Below are 22477 nucleotides of genomic sequence, written 5' to 3' on the forward strand. Positions count from 1 at the left end.
ATTTAATTTTGGGCTGATGGTGTAGGAGCCTGAACCTCACAATGCTCAACAGACAATTAGATGCAGTAGAGAGTAATATACCTGAAAGGTGCCTTTATGAGACAATGAAAGCATCTGCTGAGCACTGATTTTTAAAAGAGAATCCCTAAAGTCAGGATGAAAAGAGGTAAGAGAAAGAGACTCTCCTTAAGGAGAAAGCAGAATACAAGGAGTTTTCATAGGAGATACTGCATAAGACAGAATTTGCCAGAGACTGACAGGTACTTGATGCATTAAAAAATCACAGGTCTATGACTGACAAAGCCACTGCAGAACTGGTGCTCTGACTCAGAAATTCTACTTTGCTTCTCAGGTGATCAATAAATATAGATTTGGTTTAGAAATATGATCTGCCTACTTGCATCTTAACAGCTGATTGATAGCCAAGTTGTTCTCAAAGGATTTAGTCTTCATTTAGAGTAGGGTTGGGCTGAGAGACTAAACTCTTTTGGCACAATCACATGAACATACTGTATATGAGAACATATGGCTTTTCAAACTTTCATAGCAGTTTTTTCTATAGAGTTTCACCAAAGCCTGTCAACAATTTATTACACGCTGAATCGGTATCTTGTTTATTTACATCTATGTTGATCCCAGCAAATGTTCCCAGGCAATGTGGGAGTCTGCTGTTAAACTGTTAGAGCAGCCTCTGGCCTGCCTTACCTCATGGCAATTACCACTTAGCAATAATTAATTCCTGGGCATGTTTAGGGAGTTAATGTAGGCCAGGCACTGTTCCCCTAAGAAGGAAATTCCCATCTCCTATACTGAAGGATGGAAGTGGAAGGGTTCTGCAGTAGTACTACAGGACAGTGATAGTATGTCAGCCAGACAGGAGTCTCAAGCACATTTAAATTACTGATATAGTCTTCAAGAATTTGAGTATTTGAAGAAAGGAGAGGGATCTGTAAAGGAAAACTAATTTCAAATTTCTCCCCCCTTTTTTTTTGCCAAAACTAAATTGTATTATTTGGTGTTTTCTGGGGTATCCACAACCTAAGAAAAGCAGAGTTGTCTATGTTTTCACCATTTAAAAAAATTACATTAAGCTGAAAAGCTGAAGTAACCTATTACAGACGCAGAGGAGCCAGGGTAAGCACTGCTGAAAGGTGGAACCATTTCATGTACAAGTCCAGTGCTTCAGACAATGCTAGCTATTAAAATTGCATTTTCTACTCATGCTCAGTAGGGAGTTTGAAAAACAGCATCTATCCTTCCTCTTTACACAACCTGTGCACTTCTAAAGCAGGTACTTTTGGAAGAGAGAAGAAGAGAGGCGATGTGATGGAGAGGGGGAAGCTGAAGTAATTTTTCTCAAGGCATTTGACATACAAAAATCCCAAAATTTAGCTCATGTATATGGTAAAACTCCAGTTGTGAATGAACTTCAATGAAAACTCTAATTTCACATTAGTGCTGAAAATATTATAGTGCTTGAAAATTTACTTGTCAACATGGATGCTTGTCTTTATATCTTTGCTAACATAATTTAAATATTTTTAGCATTAAATCTTTAATAAAATAGCATATGAGTCTTACATATCACAATACATTGTTAGTCATGTTAGACTTAATTTAAATGTAAAGAAAACCCTTTTAAAGAAATAATGAATTAGACTTTTCAAAATATTAATTATGGTGATGTTTAAATATTTGCATTTAAGCTAATCACATTTGGTTTTAAATAGAGAAGAACATTAATCAAGGAATGCATATTAGCCATCATGTTTTGATTAACAACATAAAAAATGCCTTGAAGTCAAACTGCATTTTAAGTTCTTTGGTTTAGACTAGAAGCTGATTATCAATAGCACTAAAAAGAAGCTAAAAATCAAAATGTATTCTGCCTCTAATTCCTTATGTAGCTTTTCTTGCCTATCCTAGGTCCTTTCAAGGCAAACGTGGCAAAGGTATAATAGTTCATGTATTTTTCTGACTGATAAAAGAGAAAAAACCCTCATCTTGTTTTATGTTACTTAAAATGCAAGTGCTATTTTTTCAATTCTCACAGCAGACCAGTATTCCTGCAGTGGTCTGCTAATAAGCTCACTAGTGAGTTCTGCTGAAATTCACTGCTGTTTGAACCTGCCCTTGATGCTGGGCTGTCAGATGGAGCGTGTTTATCAGGCAGATAATGATGTTTGCAGTGGAGAACATGTAGGTATATGTGTGGGCACACAAGTGAGTATGCAAATGTATCAATGTTGCTGAAGAGTGGCTGTCTAAAGGAAGTAAGAAACAGACAGAAAGAAATACTGTTGTTTCTAAGACCACTTAGTGCAGTGTACTGGATGAGCTCTCTGGCCAGGCTTTTTTTTTTTTTTTTTTTTTTTTTTTTTTTTTTTTTTTTTTTTTTTTTTTTTTTTTTTTTTTTTTTTTTTTTTTTTTTTTTTTTTTTTTTTTTTTTTTTTTTTTTTTTTTTTTTTTTTTTTTTTTTTTTTTTTATTTTCTAGGCCTTCAAACTGGCTAGAATTTGGGAGAACTTGTTTTAAGAACGTCATTTTTTTTTGATGAATCAGCTTTGTCAAATCAAACAGCTCAAGAAATTACCTCCTTCTCTTCCTCTGGTTGCTCATTTCTGCTTTCATTTTGCTGTTGTTATTTCAATAACTTTGCTGATGCTACTGTTTGTGGGGCATAGTCCTAAAAACTTCCTAGGCACAGGAGGCATTGAGTAAGCTGTGCTGCAAGGTCTGAAGCAAAGAACAGCCCAGATCTGTGTACTGCCAGAGTAATTGTGTAACTGCACCACCCAGCATCGGTGAGTGGGTTGCGCATGGTGTCAAGCAGAACAGTCTTGTTTCTGAGGCTGGGCTTTTGAGGCTGTGGATGTAATATGTTAGACTAGTCCTTTGGTATGCTCCTCTAACATCCTACAAGGCATGATACAGGAAGGTGTTGCTACATCTTTCCAGTAATGAATATGAATACTGTATGTTTGCCCTTGTTTATGCAGTCCTTTATAGAGATCTCTTTACACTGCATTTGATTATGAACATGCCACTTACTCAAGATTTGGCTAACTTGGTCTTCTAAGAAGAAAATGATAAACAATTTTAGGTGCTGTGAGATTTAAACAAAGCTAAAAATCTCTTTCTTCTTTTGTTTCACATAAGCAAAAAATCACCTTTGAGTAGTGAAATACAGCACCCATGTGAAAAGCCAGCTCTGTAACAATGAGACATGGTTCTATGAGGATGATGACTGTATATTTGGGATTAAAATGCAGAGGATGAAATTTTGTTTCCTGAATTTGTTCCCAAAAGATTTGCAAATATTTAAGTGCTTGCATAAAGGAAATTAAAATCATACTTTTTACTTTATATTTCAGATGAGCTTACTGTGTTGATTTTCCAGTGTTTTTATTCATAATAAACACATTTAATAATAATAATCTAAAAATATTTGAACTCTAGTATATATACTCACAATTTGGAACTATAAAAATTCAAAATAAATCTGAGATCAAATCCTGGTCTGTAAACATAAAGTTTTTCAGGTTTCTTAAATCTCAGCCTCATGAAAATGAGCAGCTGCCTCAGCAAAATAGTGTGCCTTGATTCTTGACTGTGGCTTGCCTGCACTGGAGGATGGCTGTGTGGGTGGGTGATGATCAGAGTGTCTGATGATGTGAGTAACTCTAGCATCTGCCTGTTTGCTTTTCAGTTCTGAAGGAGAGGCATTAAGCTTTTGCTATACAGGTTTTCTTCCACAAGGTTGGACCAAGATTTGGATCGCCAGCCCTGCTGACTCTCATAATGAACATCAGGCAAAGATTTCTTTTGGGGGGGAATATCCATGTTAATTGTGCAGTATTCCCAGGATCTCGCATGCAATCAAGATCTCCTGACCAATATTACTGTTCTTTATGATCAAATCAATGGGAGCATCTGAAAAATATGATATGCCTGAAAGTATCCTAAAATGTAATTTCATGCAGTTGGTCACAGTCAGATATGTATAGCTTTAGATTTGGTTTCATTTCTAAGGAAATCTCTTCACTTACTCCCCTCAGTAAGAATATACGCAGCAACTTCTTGTTTTCCTCTCTTTAACCATTGTGGTCTGCACACATTGTGGTATCAGGACTTAAGAGAAAATACACAGTGGTTTAAGTTGCTTTTCCTTTTTATAGTACCCAAGCTGCTAAGTGCCTGGATTGACTTTATCAGTAATTGAAAAGTACTGTAGAGTTTCTAATTTACAAAATTTAGGATAATGTCAGAGAAGTCAGCTCATGGTCATCTACAGTCAAACATTTTCCAAATGCAGAAACTTTGTTGGTAATAAAAGCAAAACAAAACAAAACAAAAACAAAAACCAACCAAACAAAAAAAAACTTTCAGACTTTTGTTTTATACACTCATCTTTGTGTAAAGGTCTTTAGCAGTATGACTATGTAGTTAGCATTTGGTGTTTTTTGCTAAGAAAGTTATTGAGTAAATTTAAATACAACATTACATAAGTGATATTTGTAATTCATATTGGTGCTGGAACTATTTGTAGTCATGTAGCTTTGACTTTTCAGTACACTTGTCACACATATCTAAAAGGGAATTACATAATTCCTTTAGCGGCATCACTATGGTTAAAGCAATAAAATCTGTAAGCATGAAGTGGCCCTCAGACACAGTTTACAGGTCTGTTGCTTAACAGAAACTTCCAGTAGTGACGTCAATGAGAGCTGAAGCTTCTGCATTTGTTTTTTTTTAGTTAAAGAGGAAAAAAAAAAAAAAGAAAGAAATAGGTATAAGAAAGAAAATCAAAGCATCCACATTGTTGCTAGGATTTTGCATGTGCCTTGGTTTCGGCACCTTCAGAACTGACTACGTATGAAGTGTACATGACAGCTTTAGAACTCAGATAAGCAAAGTATAGAAATACAGGAATTTGAACACAACCCCTTCCAAGTTACATTTACAGCTTTTTTTCAAAATAAGACACATGCATAGCTATGTGCATATATCTGTAAAAATACTGCTGCAACTGTGCAGTGGGTCTATTAAATGTCATGCTCGTGGGTGGAGAGGAAGCAAAGTTTTGTGGTTTTTTATTGTGTTTTTTTGTTTGTTTGTTTGTTTTGCTTTGTTTTTTTCAGTTTGTGGAGTATTTTGTAAGTTTAGGACTTCTTCACAACAATTAATGCAATCACATAGGGTAGTCGGCAATGGTAAGCACCAGTTTACATAGTAGAGTTTCAGTGCAGCAAGTCTTCATGGAAAATGTTACTATATTCTCCAGCTGAATTTGAATGAATACAACTGCATTTGATTCTTTCTGAGAGGCATTTAGCCCTTGTTGCAAAGGTTAATGAAGTACTGCTCTTCGCTTCTGCAGCAGCTTTCATAGCATCTTCCTCTCCCAGCTAGAGTCCTGCTGCAGATCAAGCATCTTCTTGGATATGAGAGGGAAAGTACTTACATCTAAAATTAAGAACTTAATGTTTGAGTAAATAAGTTGTCATTGTGCTTGTTGCAAGTAATTGAATGTGCCTCTTCTGTTTCTTACAGAACGGTTTACACAGTATGGCCCTAAAAACCTTAGACAAGCCTGGAATAAGTAAGTATTTTTTTTTTAATTGCATTTTTGACTCTTCAAGGATACAAGTCATGACAAGTTGAAGTTACCATAGCTAACTTAAAATGGCTCTATTCTTTTCAAATAAAACACATTTGTATTGCCAGTTACCCATAAATAGGGCAAAACTGCATAGCATCATATTTTCTTCTTGGGGATGTTACATGGCAAGTATTGAGCTCATGGAGAGGTGCTGTGTTATTGCTTTGGGGTGTCAATTTGAATCCTGTTTTCTTGTTCATCTATAACAATTAAGGAATTTTTAAAGAATATATTCCTAATCAACTTTTGAGTGTTGTTTCCATATAATCATCCCATGTTGCCAGGTCCATCTGGTTATTACCATACTATTTTATATCTTAATTTTCATGAATGAAAAAAGGCAATGTGCATTCACCATGCTTTTTTTTTTACTTTCAATTTTTCCTTTTTTTTTCACATTTACATCAGATGGGTATTGATACACCGGTTTTATGCTCAAAATACAGATAAACCAGGAATGCCTAACCAATCATCTGTATAAAGGTTACTAGAAGATAGCACACGTAGAATTTTGTAGACAGGATATTTGGACCTCACTGTCTTGACCAATTAACATCTTTTATGTTTTTAAAAAAGCATACAGAGTTTGATTTGGATGAGCAGGATCACAGCTATATCAACAATTTGTCATGCCAGAAAAACTGTTAGAATTTTTCTACACTCTCTTTTGACCAAAATTTTTGCATAAAGGCTAAACCTTTGCTGCACCATCACTGCTGTTTGCTTTCTAGTACTAATTCAAAATTTTATTTTTGCTACTAACTGTCCATCTTGTTGGTAGTTTACCAGGGAGTTCAAGAGATAAATCAGCAGAAGACTAAAAGATCCCTAAGTTCACCACTGAAACTGAAGATACAAAATGTTTTGGTGAAAGAGCTTCCTTGCTATAAAGAAAGAAAGTTATTGATAGAGTAGAAATCCAAATCCTTTTTCTATATCTTAACTTATTAGCAATGAAGTGTGTCTACAAATGAAAAATCCATAGCACTGTAACTTGTCCAAGATGTGTTTAGGTTTATATTCACTGTGCCATTGTTATTTTTTCTCTATTTGCTCTTCCCAAACCAATTCGGACTGAAACACAAAGTTATTTTTCATTTAAAACAAAACCCCAGTGACTTTTTTAATTGTGGTTGACTGAACAGGGAGAAATCTCTTAAGGCAGCAAGAGAATTGTTAAAATTAGGTTAGTTGTTGGATGTGATACCATTGATGTTCATCCTTTGAGTCAAAACTTGTATTTCTGCAGTGCCAGGGATCTTTCATGACCTTGTACCTCGCTTTGCAGTACTACTGGATCCTCCATGGTTAGCAGTAACTTCCTGATCCCTGCAATGAGATATAAACCTGACACTGGTTTCACTCATATTTGGCTTTTGTGAATATCTCAAACCATTTTGCCAGTTGTTGTGATCCTTGCAGGCATCTTACAATGTTTGACTCTACCTTAGTCTTACTGCTTGGAATAATGCAATTTCCTGAAAGTCACAACTTTCCTTTTAAAAAGGAAGTCACTATAATTGTCCTAATTCTGTCCTTTAACAATCAACAAACTTGCAAGTTAATTTTTAATTTGAAAGTAGTTAATTAAATCCAAAACCTTGGAAGAAGCAATTATATTACAACATAGGCAATTAGATCTGGATTGAGAAAGGACGAGGAAACAAATATTGATGTGAATATGTTTGCTTGGGGGAAGATATTTGCGTAAGGTGAACAGATATTGGCATGCTACATCCATCCTGCAGGCCTGGACTGAGTGTTTTTCTATATTTTACCAGCATTAAACTGTTAAAATATACAGTTATGTATTAATAAGTACAATAATGGGTTTGAATTTGAAAAGTTGCTATTTCCTTCAAGAACATTACATGAAATTTCTGTTTTCATAAAATATTTTTTTTTAAAAAAATAAAAACAACCAGTTTGCTTAAAACAAAGTCTCAGTCTCTCAAATTGGCACGTTAAGATCACATCACAGGCTGACTTAAGTAAAATCATAGTTTTTTAAATTCTAAGAAACCTCTTCAAAAACATTTATACATTTTCAATGCTCTGTGCATAAAGGATTTGCAATTCTTCAGCATAAATGAAGGGATTGAAAGACTGAAAGCAATGACAATACATAGAGTTCAGTACTTCATTTGTGCAGTTCTACTATAATAGGAAATATTCAGTGCCTCAAAATTATATATCATTTACATTTGAAATGTAAAGGATTTTCTCTTTTTCTAGTGTAAATCTTTATCTGTGTGCTGTATTAGAGTGCTGTTGCTTGCACAGCTGTAGTTAAGGATGTATAAACATTTCTGTTTAAGACATCGTATTCCCAAGGGTTTATAATTCAGCTGTAAAACTTAACATATGGATAGACTGATTCATTCTAGAAATTTACTTTCTTTCTCCTGGTGTTTCAAAAAGAAACAATCTCTTAAAAAACTAATCCTTTTTAACTTCCTGATTTAATTTGTTGAAGAGTGTTGATGACACAAAATACGTCACATTTAGAATTGTTTTAAGGGTAGTTGGCGATAAACATGAGACCCCGTGTGGAGAAAAACATACAGCCTTTTGTTTTTAAATATGTATTGGTTTTGCTACAGAGTTACATCCTCTCAACATCTTAGTGCCTTAGAAAGACATACCTTTCTTGGAAGGACTTACTTGTATGCTTAAAATTTTCTTGAGGTGAAGTCCTGTTACTCCATTTTGTAGGGGAGGTTGAGATAGAAAGAAATTTAAGAATTTTTCACACAGAAATTGCCATAGAAACTGTACCACAGAGCACAACATTGAACCTTGCGCTCCCTGACTGGAAGAGTACACCTTTAATTTTCTAAACACAATGAAACTTTCACTACCTACTGTTTCATCTTTCAGGCACAGATTGCCCCTTTATCTTGTTTATATATATGTGTGTTTTGAGGTCCTGGCATGGAAGGGTGAAAATATGGGTTTAGAAGTCTTTGAAGAAGCTTTTACCTCAAAATGTATGTTGTAATTCAATTTATATAAGGGGAGGTTACTAGAAGCAAGAATAATACTCTTCCAACACCGACAGAGCCAGCTTCATGTCTGTAAGTTAGAAGAAATAGAGACAAAAAATCTAACTCCAAACTTCCAAAAAAGCCACAAATGGTAGTCTGGAGGCAAAATAATTACACCTGACCAACTGCACCAGCTTCTACAAGATGCAAATTTTAAAGGCAGGGCAAGACAATGGAACAATATTGGACACAAGCCAATAACTCTTTAGTTCCCAGTCTAACTGGAAATTAGCTAAGAGTGTGGAATTTAACAGTAATGACAAAGTGAAACCCAGCAGGCTCATTATTTGAGATCCCTATTCTTAAAATGGAATCGGTCAATATTAGAGGCTACTTCTGGGAAGCGTTTGAGAGAAATAATGTAACTCTCACAGTGATTGTAAAATTACTGAAAGATTATAAAGAGAGTATTTACTAGATAAGATGGGATCTAAAAATTTTGTAGAAATGCTTATAAAGTTAGGAAACAAAACTTGCATTGACATTTGCTTCTGCCTAGTAAGAAGCTTCATCTACTCAGCATGACCTAACATACTGTGGAATGTAATTATAAAATGCTGGTCTAAAAAGAACTAAGATGTGGTAATCTGATCTTCCTATAGAGTCCATAATGAATTATATTTTCACCTTTATTCCTGAACTTTTCTGTTCAATTATCTCTACACAATAAAAACCAAGAAGAGCTCTGCCTTCAGAATGCAATGCAACCTCTTTCAATTTGCAAAAGCTTCTCCACAATAATAAACCCTTACAGAAAAATAACAAAAGAGAACTAATTATCCTTGTGTATATTTGGTAGGATATAAAAAGCTTTTTCAGATCCTTCTGTCATAATGGGTTGTATTGTGAGAAATTAGGTTGGAAAGAAAAGACGCAGTTGAAAACAAATTCTGCTCTGCATAAATAGGACTACTACTTCATAATTCCCCAACATGGCTGTATTTATTATATAAATATCACTTTATTCTCACAGCCAGTCCCACTGCTGTGGGATTTCTTCCTTTAACAAGATGGCCACTGTACCTGAGACCTCCCTTTCTGAGGCCAGGGTGTTTAAAAGTTGCATTCCAGTATGGACTGGCCTATTTTGGGACTGTTACTCAGTGAAAACTTCCTGAAGAAAGCAAAGTGAGTGAATAGAGATGAGTCCATGTATTTTGAATCTGTATTTCATTTCAAGCATGACACAGACTATGGAGTTGCTTAAAGCTGCTTCCAAGCAGCTTTAAAGTTGCTTCCAAGCCACTTGGAAGGTGGTTTTGGTTTGGGGTTCTGTTGTTTGGTTTTTTTTAAGAAAATCTTTGCCTTAGTGGGATTTTGGCTAAAGAAAAAGCGCTCTTCTAATTGTCACTTTTATCCCTTCACCTCTTGTCCCTTCCCCAGCATTACTCATTGTAACTTAGTCTGTCGTTCCACTGAAGGAACACTCAAGCTCTCCAGCACAGTAGAAACAAAAAGCTTTAGTGTTGTCTTTGCAGAAGCCTTTCTGATGGGTAAATCCAAGCACTGAGGATTTCAGGCAGTATGGAGCAGAGAGGCAGGCTGTGTGTTCTGTGTGCAATGTGGGCACATCCTGGGGGGCTGGGGCTGACCCCTCACTTGCCGACCAGGAGGGATCTGGGATCACTCTGGGGGAGCAAGGCTGGAAACTGGACACAAAACGAAAAGATTTTCTTTTAAAGTATCTGTGATTTAGAGGCTTATAAACCTGCCTCTGTCTCCTGATGGTTTGCAGTGATACTGCTGCACTGAAAAAAAAAAAAAGAAAAAGCCATTTTAGAGGGCTTTTTCTCGTTTCCCACAAATACCCCGTTGCCTGAGGGACCTTAGGAACCGTGTCACGGCCCCACGTGTGTTAACCCGCGGTACACACCACCAGCCGCCCAGGTCGGTGCTGTGTGGCCGCACACCCCCTGCCCGCGATAGGGGGCAGCGCCGCGCGGGCGCCTCCCGACACCGCTCTTGGGTTTTTTGTTTATTTCACTGCTTGTTGGGGTTTATTACATTAATTTCAGGGTGGTGGAAGCCGCTTGTTTGCACTGAAGTGCCCTCTTTTTTTGTGCCCGACTTAGCTCTGTTTTCTGTGTGCGTGGCACAGTCGGGCTGAGCCCACACGGGGTCGGTCAGCGCTATGGTGAGGAATTACAGGCTGCTGATTGAAGCCAAAGACATAGAAAGATCTCTAGAGTTTCTCTGGTTATCCTCTCACCAAGCTGGAAAATCCTTTCTGATTTATATTCGAATCTTTCTTTCAAATTAGAGCAACTGTAAAGTGCCAAAATGTTACACCTTCTAGGGGGGAGATTATTCCTAACAGACCTCACTGATAGAATATTTATCCTGACATTTATTTTATTTTTACTTTATTCTAAATTCCCCCCTCTTTTGTGTTGCTAAGCTTTAACTACTGTGTTACACCCTCTTGGCCCAGTTAAAAATACTAGTAAGCCTCCTAAACTGAATGACAAAATCCCTTGTCTTTTTTTTTTTTTTTTTTACTGTACCAAGAACTATGCTGCTTAATTAGTAAATTTACATTGTTCTCTATCTTTCCCAGCCATGACAGCCATGAAAATACATCTCAAATGTACATGGATGGTCTTTGTTGTTTTCTGCAACATTTGATTTGGTATCTGGCATTGGACTAGAGTTTGTTGGCATTATTATTTCTGAACCTATCCATATTCAGGGTAGTTTTTCCTTGGAAATAATTGTTTGTAGTTTTCTATGCTCTATCTTTTTTGTGGATTTTCTGCCCACATATCTCACTTCTATTAGCTTCTTTTTATTAATTTCGTTTTCTTTTATGGTGTTTTTAGCATTTAGTGTCATCTGAAAGTTGAATCAGTATGCAGTGTATCCCTTAGTCTGGGTCATTAATAAAGATGTTAAATAAAACTGTGACTAACACTAATCCCTCTGGGGCACAGCTGGACACTTCTCTTCCAACTCAGTACATTGCCACTCATCATTACCCTTTACTTATGGTCTGCCAGCCGGTTTTCAGTCTATGAGGTGGTGTATCACATCCCAGATCTTCAGAGTTCGTCCACAGAGCAAGATTTTTTTAATAGGAATTGCATCAAAGCTTATCTCTTATTGCTTTGTTCCACCATCGATTATGCCCTTTTTAAAAAATAATTTGTCTGATGTCTTATTCATGAGTCACCTCTTCTTTTGATTGCTATTGTTGTCTTATTTTTTTCTGAAATCTAATTTTGCTTCCATATTGTCTACTTTATTTCTTTTGTATTTTGCTTCTATATTTTGTGTCAATGCCCAACAAATATTTACCAAGATTCTATCATCTGAAAACCAGAAAGGAATTATTAGCATATATTTACATTTTTTTAAGTCTAGTACAATACTGTAGAATGCAGAGCAAACTTAGATAATGTTACAGTAACTTAGCTACAGTAATAAGCCTATGAAGAGGAACAAGGAAAGAGAACTAAGTATTCTTGCGTAGATTTCCTGGAAAGACATTTAAAAGGTACCTTACATTTGTTTGCTGTCCTCACTAATTCCTTAAGAGTTCCTTAAGATATTGAGACATCTATCAGATAGACATGTTTATTTGGTGTTTCCAGGTATGATTTTTTTTCAGTGTATGTTCTTCATTAATGTTTTTGAGTACTTTCTGATCAACTTTTCAGATATTTCCAGTTTTTCTTTCTCCTTATGCATTTCTGCATGCCAGTGTTTTATTAATTTCTCAGAGTTATGTTTTTGGTTACTCATATGTTGCCATAGTGTTTGTGTTCATGTCTTGGTTTGAAGTCTAATACTTTCTAATCAGAGGCACCAGGCATCATTATATACTCACATTCCAAATTTTACCCTCTTGCTGAAGTTCTGTACTTATGGCTTTTCTGCTGAGATCTCTTTTTTTCCAGGTAATGACATCGCTGATAAAATTGAGTCTCTGAGAAATGTTTTTAAAATATTTGTCTTAGGTATTGAAGACATACTGTGAAGCAGTAATATAAGTGAAGTAGACCTTACTGCTGAGTCTTTCATTATTTGTATGTAGCCATTAAAGGCAAGATTTTTCCAAAAGGAGAGTAAATATGATAGGCACCCTAAGAACTGGGTTGGCATTCAAAAGTGCTTACTGCTAAGCAACTGCTGTTGTCTCACATGGTTTGATGTTATCCTCTGCTGTCTTGTATTACAGATAATTTTTGTCATGTATTACAGAGAATTTTTCTTTAACTGAATAGTTTCTTTGATTCTCATCTTAGGATTTCAGAAATATAAATAATTTTGAGAAATGGTGTAGACAGGCAATAAGTATAATAATATGAATAATGCTACTGGGTTTTGTCACCACTGCAGATAGTCTAAACCAATCTCAAAACCCATGCCGCTTGGCTCAGTTGCCAGCCGGAGGCTTACAGACAGCAGTTAAGATTTTTGTATTGATACAAACATCATAAAGTATCTTTGCCTTAGGCAAATACTTATTTTACTGACTTTTATGATGATTTCATATGGGGGTTTCAGCATAATTGTGACCACCACCTTTACTGTGGTAGGATCACAGTATTCAGGTATTGCTGTTTATGAGCATCTCCTGTGACTGTCTCTTAAAATTCATTCAAGAAAATCGCTTCCTTTCCTGCATTTTCAGTTGCGTTGTTTCATGTATCTGCCTCCAGATTTATGACTTCTTGCCTGACACATAGGACAGAGAAACAAGAATTTTTGCTTCTTCATGAGTTTTTTTTTTTTCTTAATTAGTGATGCAGAAAAACATCACATTGTAGGAGACTAGTGAAAACAGATAACTTGAAGTTATTTGTTAGCCAAACAGTTTTGTAATTGAATTTTGTGATTCCTTTAAATGACCTAGCTTAGAAAATTTTAAGCTACTGTTAGAGAATTTGTGAAAGATGTTGGCTGCAAGCAGGTCACCATGCATGTATGTTCAGTGCCGGCTTGACCCGTGTCAAAATAGGAAGATAGGAGACTATAATCCTTGCTGATGTATTAAAACAGAGAGGTTAGATTACGTATCTGCAGCAACACACTGTGAATAACAAGCCTCAGCACAGGGCTGGTGCACCTGTCATTGCTGGAGGGCAAAGAGGCAAGTGGTTCCAAAGGGAACTGACCTTTTTCTTTCAGGCATTGAGTCAATCCCTTATCCTAAGGCACACATTCTGCGTTAAAATTATTGTAACTCTCCTGGTATTAGGCTGAACAACAGCTTCTGGTGAAAATCTATGGGAAAAAACATGAAAAATATTGTGATGATAGTATTTTGTCTATTGTTTTTAATTAAGTCTTTATAGAAAATATATTCTGTAATTTTGAAAGACATCACTAAGTTCTGCTCTGATAAAGATGAATTTAATTAAAGTTTCAAATAAAATTTTGAAATCTTGTTTGCCTGAATTAACAGCTCACAAGATAGCAAAATGTAAATGACAATGTTTATCAGTGAATGGGATAAAAAATCCTTTTAAATTCTGTTATGTATAATACAGTGTATATCAACTGGCTGCTACCTCAGCTGAATTTCTATCTGTAAGATCTGATTTATAAATAGACAACTTTCTGTTCAATTATTCACATCTCATAATAATTGATGTAACAGAGTTGATCTTATGCCGGTGCATATTTGATCATAAATTCAATGAAAACAGCCACCATCTTTGTGATGTTTGTCCAGCTAAATCCTTCAGTGAATAAAATAATAAAGATGCCAGCTGTGTTTGTTTTGTGATCACTGTGAAGGCTGAAAATACAAATGAATAAAAGACCTAATTTTTCATGTTGGATTTATAAACTCAAAATCTCACTGCAAAGAATTCAGATTAAAAAAACCTAAATTTTTACTTCTGTCACATTCTCATAAACCTATTGTTTGTTTATGTTGTTCCTATGTTTAAGAATCCAGAATATTTTTAAAATATTGATATTGTTTGGATCTAAACATACTAAACGTAAGAGAATCTTGTAAAAATATATGACATGGTTTTCTCTCAGACTTCATTGCATGTTCACCATCATTTTTGCATTGCCTTCTTTGGTTAGATTTTTATAGCAGTCTTAAAGCTCTGTTTACTACTCTATACTGTTAGTGTGCCTCAAACTTAATTTCACCACCCTGAAATAAAAAAATCATGCTCCTGATTATTATTGGCCTTCCTTCAGTATTATGACTTTTGCAGAATACTGTTATATTCCTTTCATTTCTTTCCTATTTGATCCTTAGAGTGCCCTTGAGTCAAGCTTTATTTGGCAACCATGAGGGCATGAATTTTCCTGAGATGTTGACAGGCAGTGTTTGGTGAATATCATTTTCCTGTCAGCTACAGCCTACATCTATACTGCTAACTAAAGCAGAGCCAGGGACTATCTTCTGGCCCCGAGGCCATGTGGCAGGCCTTGGCTACAGCTATGCTAAGTAACACTCGGGTGTGCATCTCCTGTGGGCTTTATGTGGTCCCTGTGCAGCTGCAGGTGCAGTTATTGTTTGGGGGTTGTTCAGCATTAGATTTTTAAATCAAAATTTCCAGAATTACGTAAGACCCATGTTGCAGACCGTAGGAATTGCATTTTCTAGAGTAATATATTTCATGTCTGGTACCTGTGGCCTTTTGGTAATGGTGCCTGGCATGAGTTGTTCCCTGACTGTCTGGGAGTGCGTTTGGAGCATGCTAATTGGTGTAGGCAAAAATAATCCAGGAGCAGTGTGGACATTCAGTAGTTGAGCAATCAGGGTCTCTCCCTAGCTCTGCTTAGTTTGGCAATATAGGCTTCAAGAGGGAGATTCTTACTATTCCCTATGCACACTTGAGCATGTTCCCAGTCAAGTTTCCTAATCTCACTGTAATGCTCGTCTTCTTTGTCACTTAGGTCTGAAGCCTTAGGGGGGCTTTTTATCTTTCTTTTCCTGTCCCATGCATCCAGAATGCTATAAACATTTTACAATATTTTCCAACATACTTTTTTTCTTCCCCAACCAATTCTGCCACACTGATCTTGATTGTTGTCATATAATTTTCATGTTCTTTCCTGATCAACACCCTTCTTCAGATTGTACAAAAAGCAGCTAATAAATTCAGTTTATTTTTTGTGTCTTGTTTAGCTCCCATCCAACACTGACCATTTCACTCCCTCATTTTGAGCTCCTTCTTATCCTTTTCAAAAACTCCATAATTTTGCCTCTTCTTCTTTGCCTTCACAAAGCCATCTATTTGCTCCCATTCCCTATTTTTGTGTCAGTGATCCCTTTCTTATATTTAAGCCTTCTCCTCTTCCCTGGATAACTCAGACAGACTCATAACTACTGCCTTCCTTTCTGGGAATCAGAGGGGCTTGCGCCCAGATACTGCATTTATCAGCTGTTTGTGGTTTCTTTTATCCAGGCTTCTTGTTCTCATTTTGGAAGCTTCTAGGACTTAGCAGCCTCAAATATCTGTTTTCACAGAAGCTTAATGTCCATTTAGGACCCTAAAACAAGACCTAGATGTTTATTTACCGCCCCGTCTGATTCAGTGACAGCACACATGACCAGACCTGTCACAGAGCTCTATGGATTCCAGAATTCCATGTGTGCAAAATCTTTTGAAAATCCAGCTGCTTATTTTGGGTCATTAGAAGTGGTCTGAGCTCTGCTGGCAGTCAATTTTTAGTGATAGCTGACTCCTTGGAAAATCTGACCTTTAGCGGTCACTCTTATAGATAACAATTTTGATTTTAGTTCTTAAGTCACCTATGCTGATTTATGCCTAAATAGCAGTAACTCCCTGCGTAGCTGTCTCTCTTTCATGATACTTTGACAGGATAGGATTTGCAAAAATAGTTCAGGGTTGAGTTCTTCCCTACTGCAAGCCAATTTCTGAGTGTCAGCTCTGCATTCTCATGCGTACGTAAGTACAGGCACTTAAAAGTCCCCGTATTTCAGTAATTGGTAGTTAAAATATATGATATTTGTGGCTTGGTGCTTGACCTCCAAGCTGTTTATAGGTATAAAGGCATAAACTCTTGCATAAAATTCAAGCAACTTTCTAAAAAGGTACTTCCATACAGGTATGTGTGGATGTGTAATGTTTCACTTTTTAAAAAAAAATCAATGCAAAATCATGTTGTGTTTTCTCCAAATTGCATACTAGAGAGATCCCTGTTTTCTCCTTATATGATGGGCTGCCTAAGAAACATAGGGTTTTTTTCCCATCTTTAAGTTCAAAGTCGAATTCATATTTCCTTTAACAGATTAACACAAGCATATTTGAATCTCAACAAGTATTACTGCTGTTGGCATCAGGTACTGAATTTTCAGTCTGCCAGCTTCTCCCTACTTGAAGAGAACCTAGTGCTCACTTTAGAAAGTATCTGTCTCCATTAATGTAAAGAAGGAGTGCTGTGCTAAATCAGAAGAGTGGATCTGGAGAAGGAATAGCACTTTCTGCATCACAGTGCTGGTGTGAATGTGGTGTCCCATCCTGTGTTCTCTTCTGATTTCATCTGAACCAAGTACCTGAGGGTTAGGGAGCTGCAGCTAGTTGTATATGATGTCTGTCGAAATACAGAGGCATAATAATACATAATAAGGTGTTTTTGACTGCATAGCTTGAATATATTGCCCATATGCTCTCATTATAACCACCTTAGTCTCCTCCTCTCAGTGTTTACTAGTTCTGCATCATTTCCCTGTCATGTCTTAGCTTAGGAATACAGTTGCAAAAAGACCAGGATGCCTGCTTTTACATAATTGCTTAGTCTCATTGGGTTCAGCCAGGCAACTCATCTATACTAAGTTAAATAGATGCACATGCCTGGGGTCTGTCTTCCTGAGCTTTCTAGGCTTGGGGCATTCTCTCTGCCTCCAAATCTCTATCCACTTTTAATGAGCTGTATAAATAAATACAAAGTACTCCAGTTGGTTTCATATCCATAAAAAATATATTTTATTAGTAGGGAGGTATACAGTAATAGAAAAGACCACATCATCCAATGTTTTAGGGAGCTGTGGAAGGACAGGATAAGTAGCTGCTTCCAAATGGTTGATGGATCTGAGGCCCTGGCAAGACAGATTTGGAGGTTAACTGTGATAAATGGTCTTTGACTTCACTGACTAAAGCAAGGTCACCCTTCTTGGGGCACTGCCTGCATGCTGCAGCCTTGCAGCAAACTCTTGTTGAAGAGTTCTTGAGCAAACAGACCAGTTCTTATTTACATTGGAATGAAATTAAGACTTCTCAAACCCAAGATGACAAAATATCAGACAAGATGGTAGAGTTGTACAAAGCAGCACTAATGTTTACTTACTAGCACTTAGTTCTGTCTTTTTGTTTGTTTCCTAAAGGCAATAGGTCCAGAAAGATGGCTGGATAAAGGAAGTAAAGGAAAACTTAATTTGCTACCCTAATGGGTGCACCCACTTGACAAATTTGAAATTCAGTTTGTTTGGGTTTTTTTGTTTCCTTTGGAATATCTTTTGCATGGATTTACTTGAAGAGAAGAATCCAGGCTGTGGAGGGTGGGAGGGAGAGGAAAAACACAGAGCTTTGACTACATTGTGTGCCAAAGGTTTATTTCAGCTATTTCTATCTTGGGGGTTGAGGGGGTTATTCCCTCCATTTTTTTTGGCTTATGTCCAGCCAGTGAGGAAATAAATATGTGAAAGAAGAATGCTATGGAATGTTAACTCCGCTGCTGTATTTTCTTCCTTTTATCAAGCCCCAAGAATCAGTGAAGTTGATATAAATTCACCATGCCTTATTTTAAAAAGCATAACAGAAAGGCATTCTTCCTTTAAGAGTCAGACTGTAAAAGGTGATTTTCTTTCACTCAGTTTGGTATAAGCCTGTAAAAAGCATTAAGTGAAAAATCTGATATATTTGTTAGGGCATTTATTGCATTACTAACTTATATTTTCAGTTCTCAGTGAAAGGTTTATAGAAAACATAAACCTTGAAGAGTTTTTGTTCAGGATTAAGGTTATATTTTCTCCATTTTATGCTGAAATAATAGTTCATAAAATGATTGTTAGTAATTATTTTTAGCTGTGTTTATTTTCCAGGGATGTTCTGTTCAACTTTCCAAAGTGCACAAAGACAGCCTTTAAAAAACATTCACCTTGATCAGAAGATTCATGCCCTTTAAAGAATTTCCAAATAATCAAGAGCTGATTAGATGTCACCATTGTGTTATTGTTCTTCATTAATTGCACTTACAACAAACAAAGATGTTCCAGGAAATTACAAATCCAACATATTCAGTAGTGGTCTTTCATGGTGTAAGTGATGTCTTCCATAATTAGTATCTTTAATATTGGGCTAATTGTGATGCTGAAAGAATTAAAATAGCTGATTGGTGGTGGCATATAAAATAAAAAAGAAGTAATTGCTAAATAGTAAGGCATGTTCTAATTAAAATTTGTTAGGAAATACTTATTCTGGAAAATACCTGTATCTAAGGGAAACTGCTGAAAACTGAATAAAATAATGTGAATTACTTAAAGTAGCCCTCTTTTAGTTTAATGAGTTAGTTGTGGTTTTAAACAGTTGCAAAACACTGTACCCAGCAGTCATGTTGCCTGGAATATCACAACTCCAGAATTCCCAGGCATTAAGGAAGTTACATGATCCTGAAACAGAAAAACAAATTCTCAGTAGCTTAGAGTATGTTATCACTGGACATATATTGTATATTTAATGTTTAAATAAGCTTTTCTTCATTTTAATGTCTGTCCTGCCAGAAAGATGCCTTGCATCAAATGTTCTGATACTTACTCTGTATCAGAATAGTATAGAACAAGAAGGGGAAATATCTGCAATATTATCTATGAACAGTATTAGCTATCTTCCTGCCATAAGTTCTCAATTGTTGGTGCTGGGTTTGTTTGGAAGGTTTCACAGCCCAGCATATTTATTCTGAGGCACCAGAGCAAGGGCTAACCCGGTGCATGTCAGGTTACAGAAGAACAAAACACAGGATACTGTTAAGTCTGTTGTATATTGTCTGATTCTCTTTAAGCTTAGCATTTAAACATCAGATCTACCAAATTCAATTATAAGGTGGTGTGTTCTGCAATGGTGTTAATGTTTTGCTTCCTCTATGAAGCAAACCTTTCAAGCTGGATTTCACAAGCAGCATTGTGTTGAAGAAACACCTCAGCACATCTGAAACAGACATGAAAACACATCAAATCTAGTGCAGAAAGATATTCAGGGAGATATAGACTTATATCTAAGTTTTTGTCTTGAGTTGCATTCAATGATTACACATACAAATGATTTTGTGATCAAGTTGTAATTGAGCTTAATGGCCATTGTCAAATGTGAATTGCCTTGAGAGGCTGGATCACTTCATTGTCTAGCTTAGGTGTGGCCAGACTGAGTCTCTGAAGCCTAATGTGACTCATGAGCAGTGTAAGCATCCTAATTCTCTGTTCTGAGTTCAGGAGTTGCAACTATAATTATGATTTACCTATTGGGTTGATAGACTCTTTTAAAAATTTACTGAGTATATAAAAATGTACGGCTAGAGGTAAATCTGTATTAATTAAAATAGAAAGAAAACCTACTTGCCTATATTGTTAGAACTTTCATTTGTTATGTTCACTCTTTTTTCATTAAATGCTATTCATCTGGCTGCTTTCCAGCTAATGGCATCTGTGCAACTGTCAAGTGAGGATTAGTTCAGACAGGCCAGGGTTATTATTACCTTCCTGGAATGCACTGAATGAACTTACTTCCACAGCCTTCCAAATGGGACTCTGACCTCTGCAACATCAACATTAACAGCAATACCAAGGAATCAAACACTGATACTTTTCTTTTTATCGCTGTGCCATATCAATGCATATTTATCGTTGGTTGTCATGGCTTTTATTGTAATAATAAATATTTTGACCAGCTTTTCAGTGCTTCAATGGAGCAGACTGCTGATGCTGTGATATGGTAACATAATTAAAAGGAATCAAACTAATTTCTAAATTTCTGAAGAGACCCTTTCATACACCCCCATGGAAATGATGATGACCTGAAAACCATGGAGTGCAGTGTTGTGCAGGAGCACAGAGCAAGGGCAGATGTTGGGAGCACCATAACCGTGTTAGTGCAGACTTTGCCCCAGTCTAGCTCATCCAAGAAGCCTGAGCAAGATGTTGCACTAATATGGCAATCTTACTTCTAATGAGGTACTGAGCTACAAGAGCGCAGTTAAATTGGCCTAGGGAGCCTGGAGACTGGATTTTCCTACTCTGCATGCATAGAGAGCTCAGTGTTTCTGAATCTAAACTGTTGCCAGTATCTCAGTTTAGGATGCAGATGTAGGGGACAATCTCAGCACTGATGTGTCATTCCTGTGGCTCTGTTTGATTGTGTTATTTACTGTATAGTTTGACTTGAGGTACCTCTACACTACGCTGTAGAGCAAATTCTGTATTTTGTGATTGATCAGCAGTGAGTAAAACACTGCTTCAGTGAGCCTTCAAACAGCTTTGTCTCTGTTTGTTCATCAGTTTTAGTCCTCAATACCCTCTGTGTAAAACACTGAAAAAATGGTAACATCTTTACTCCGTTAGATTCTCTTCTTGAGGTACCACTTTATGCCTTTATCTGTATCAAAAGTTAAAAGCATCGCATCAAAACTTGTGTTCACTTGTTGTGGTGGTTTCATGATGGCTAAATAAGCTCTACAAAAGCTCCATGGAGGCACACCAGGCACGTTAGGGAAGCAGCTCCTGCATGCTGGAGCTGGCACGTCAGGTCTTTGAAGACGGTAGGTGTTCTCGGCATGGCTGTAACAACAGGAAAAGCTGTTGTATTTTGTAAAAAGGAAATGCTATTTAAGGTAAGCCCTGCTCTCTGTGCCACATAGCTGCTGCTAATAGGATGGCGTGCATATTCAGAGATACAAACTATCAAGGCACATGAGGGTATGTCTTTATCTGCTGGTCAGAAGACAATGAATTTGCAAAGAAAGCATTAATTACAATATATGGTACTGTACAGTGTCAGAACCCAGGAGAGGCTAAAGACAAGGACAAGCGGGAAAGATTGCTGTCCTCAAGCAGACTTGGGTGAAAATGGGGAGTAGAACTATTGTGTTGGTAGTGAGGTACCACAGGGACTGTACAGGAACCCTGTTTTTGAAGGGAGCACAGTGTCCTGTGTGAAACAAGCTGTGTATGGCTACTGTATGGCCTGCCTGATTTACACCAAATTGTTTGTTCTCTTCATACCATTAAACTTTAAACTCTACTAAATGGTGTGATTGTTCAGGTTAATGGTTGTTTTGTCTTTCAGCATTTCAGGTTGCAAGTGATTGCTTAGAATAAAGAAGCGGAGCTGAGATTTCCAAAGGGAATTAGGTGCCTCACTCCTCTAGGCCATGCTATTAGTGCCAGTTGAGAAATTAATTAATGATACATTGTGAGCATCGTATCTTCACATGGCAAATATGCACAGCAAACGATTTTTGCTTTGGGAAGTATTTACCTCATGCTGTTAAGAGCATATAGACAGCATATTATCTCCATTTGTTTCAGTGCCCATTTGTCTTAATTATTAATGTGAATTTGAGCTGCCTTCTTCATTGCATTTGAAAGCAAATCACCCCAAGTTCAGAAGTTCACTGCACATGCCCCAAACTTTTTTTTCTCAAGAGCTTAAAGCAAACTTCAGTGATCTTAGTCATGTTCTGCTTGACCAAATACTGACCTTCCTTTGCAGTAGAAAGACATTTAAGCCTGTTTTCTGAAATTAAATCAAATTCTTGTAATCCAATGAGATTTACAACTGCTCAAG

At 36.7% G+C, this 22477-nt stretch overlaps 1 protein-coding gene across 1 annotated transcript in view; it reads left to right on the plus strand.

Annotated features, from left to right (window-relative positions):
• CDK14 (cyclin dependent kinase 14) overlaps window positions 1–22477 on the plus strand; it is a 229171-nt gene that overhangs the window by 136310 nt on the left and 70384 nt on the right. Inside the window, exon 10 of the mRNA XM_027893192.1 lies at window positions 5553–5601. Coding sequence (XP_027748993.1) covers window positions 5553–5601 — 49 coding nt within the window. The remainder of the gene's footprint in view (window positions 1–5552; window positions 5602–22477) is intronic.

Source organism: Empidonax traillii, unplaced genomic scaffold, assembly GCF_003031625.1.
Source record: "Empidonax traillii isolate 1590-97213 ecotype Southwest subspecies unplaced genomic scaffold, ASM303162v1 scaffold384:size1533304, whole genome shotgun sequence".
NCBI classification, from domain to species: domain Eukaryota; kingdom Metazoa; phylum Chordata; class Aves; order Passeriformes; family Tyrannidae; genus Empidonax; species Empidonax traillii.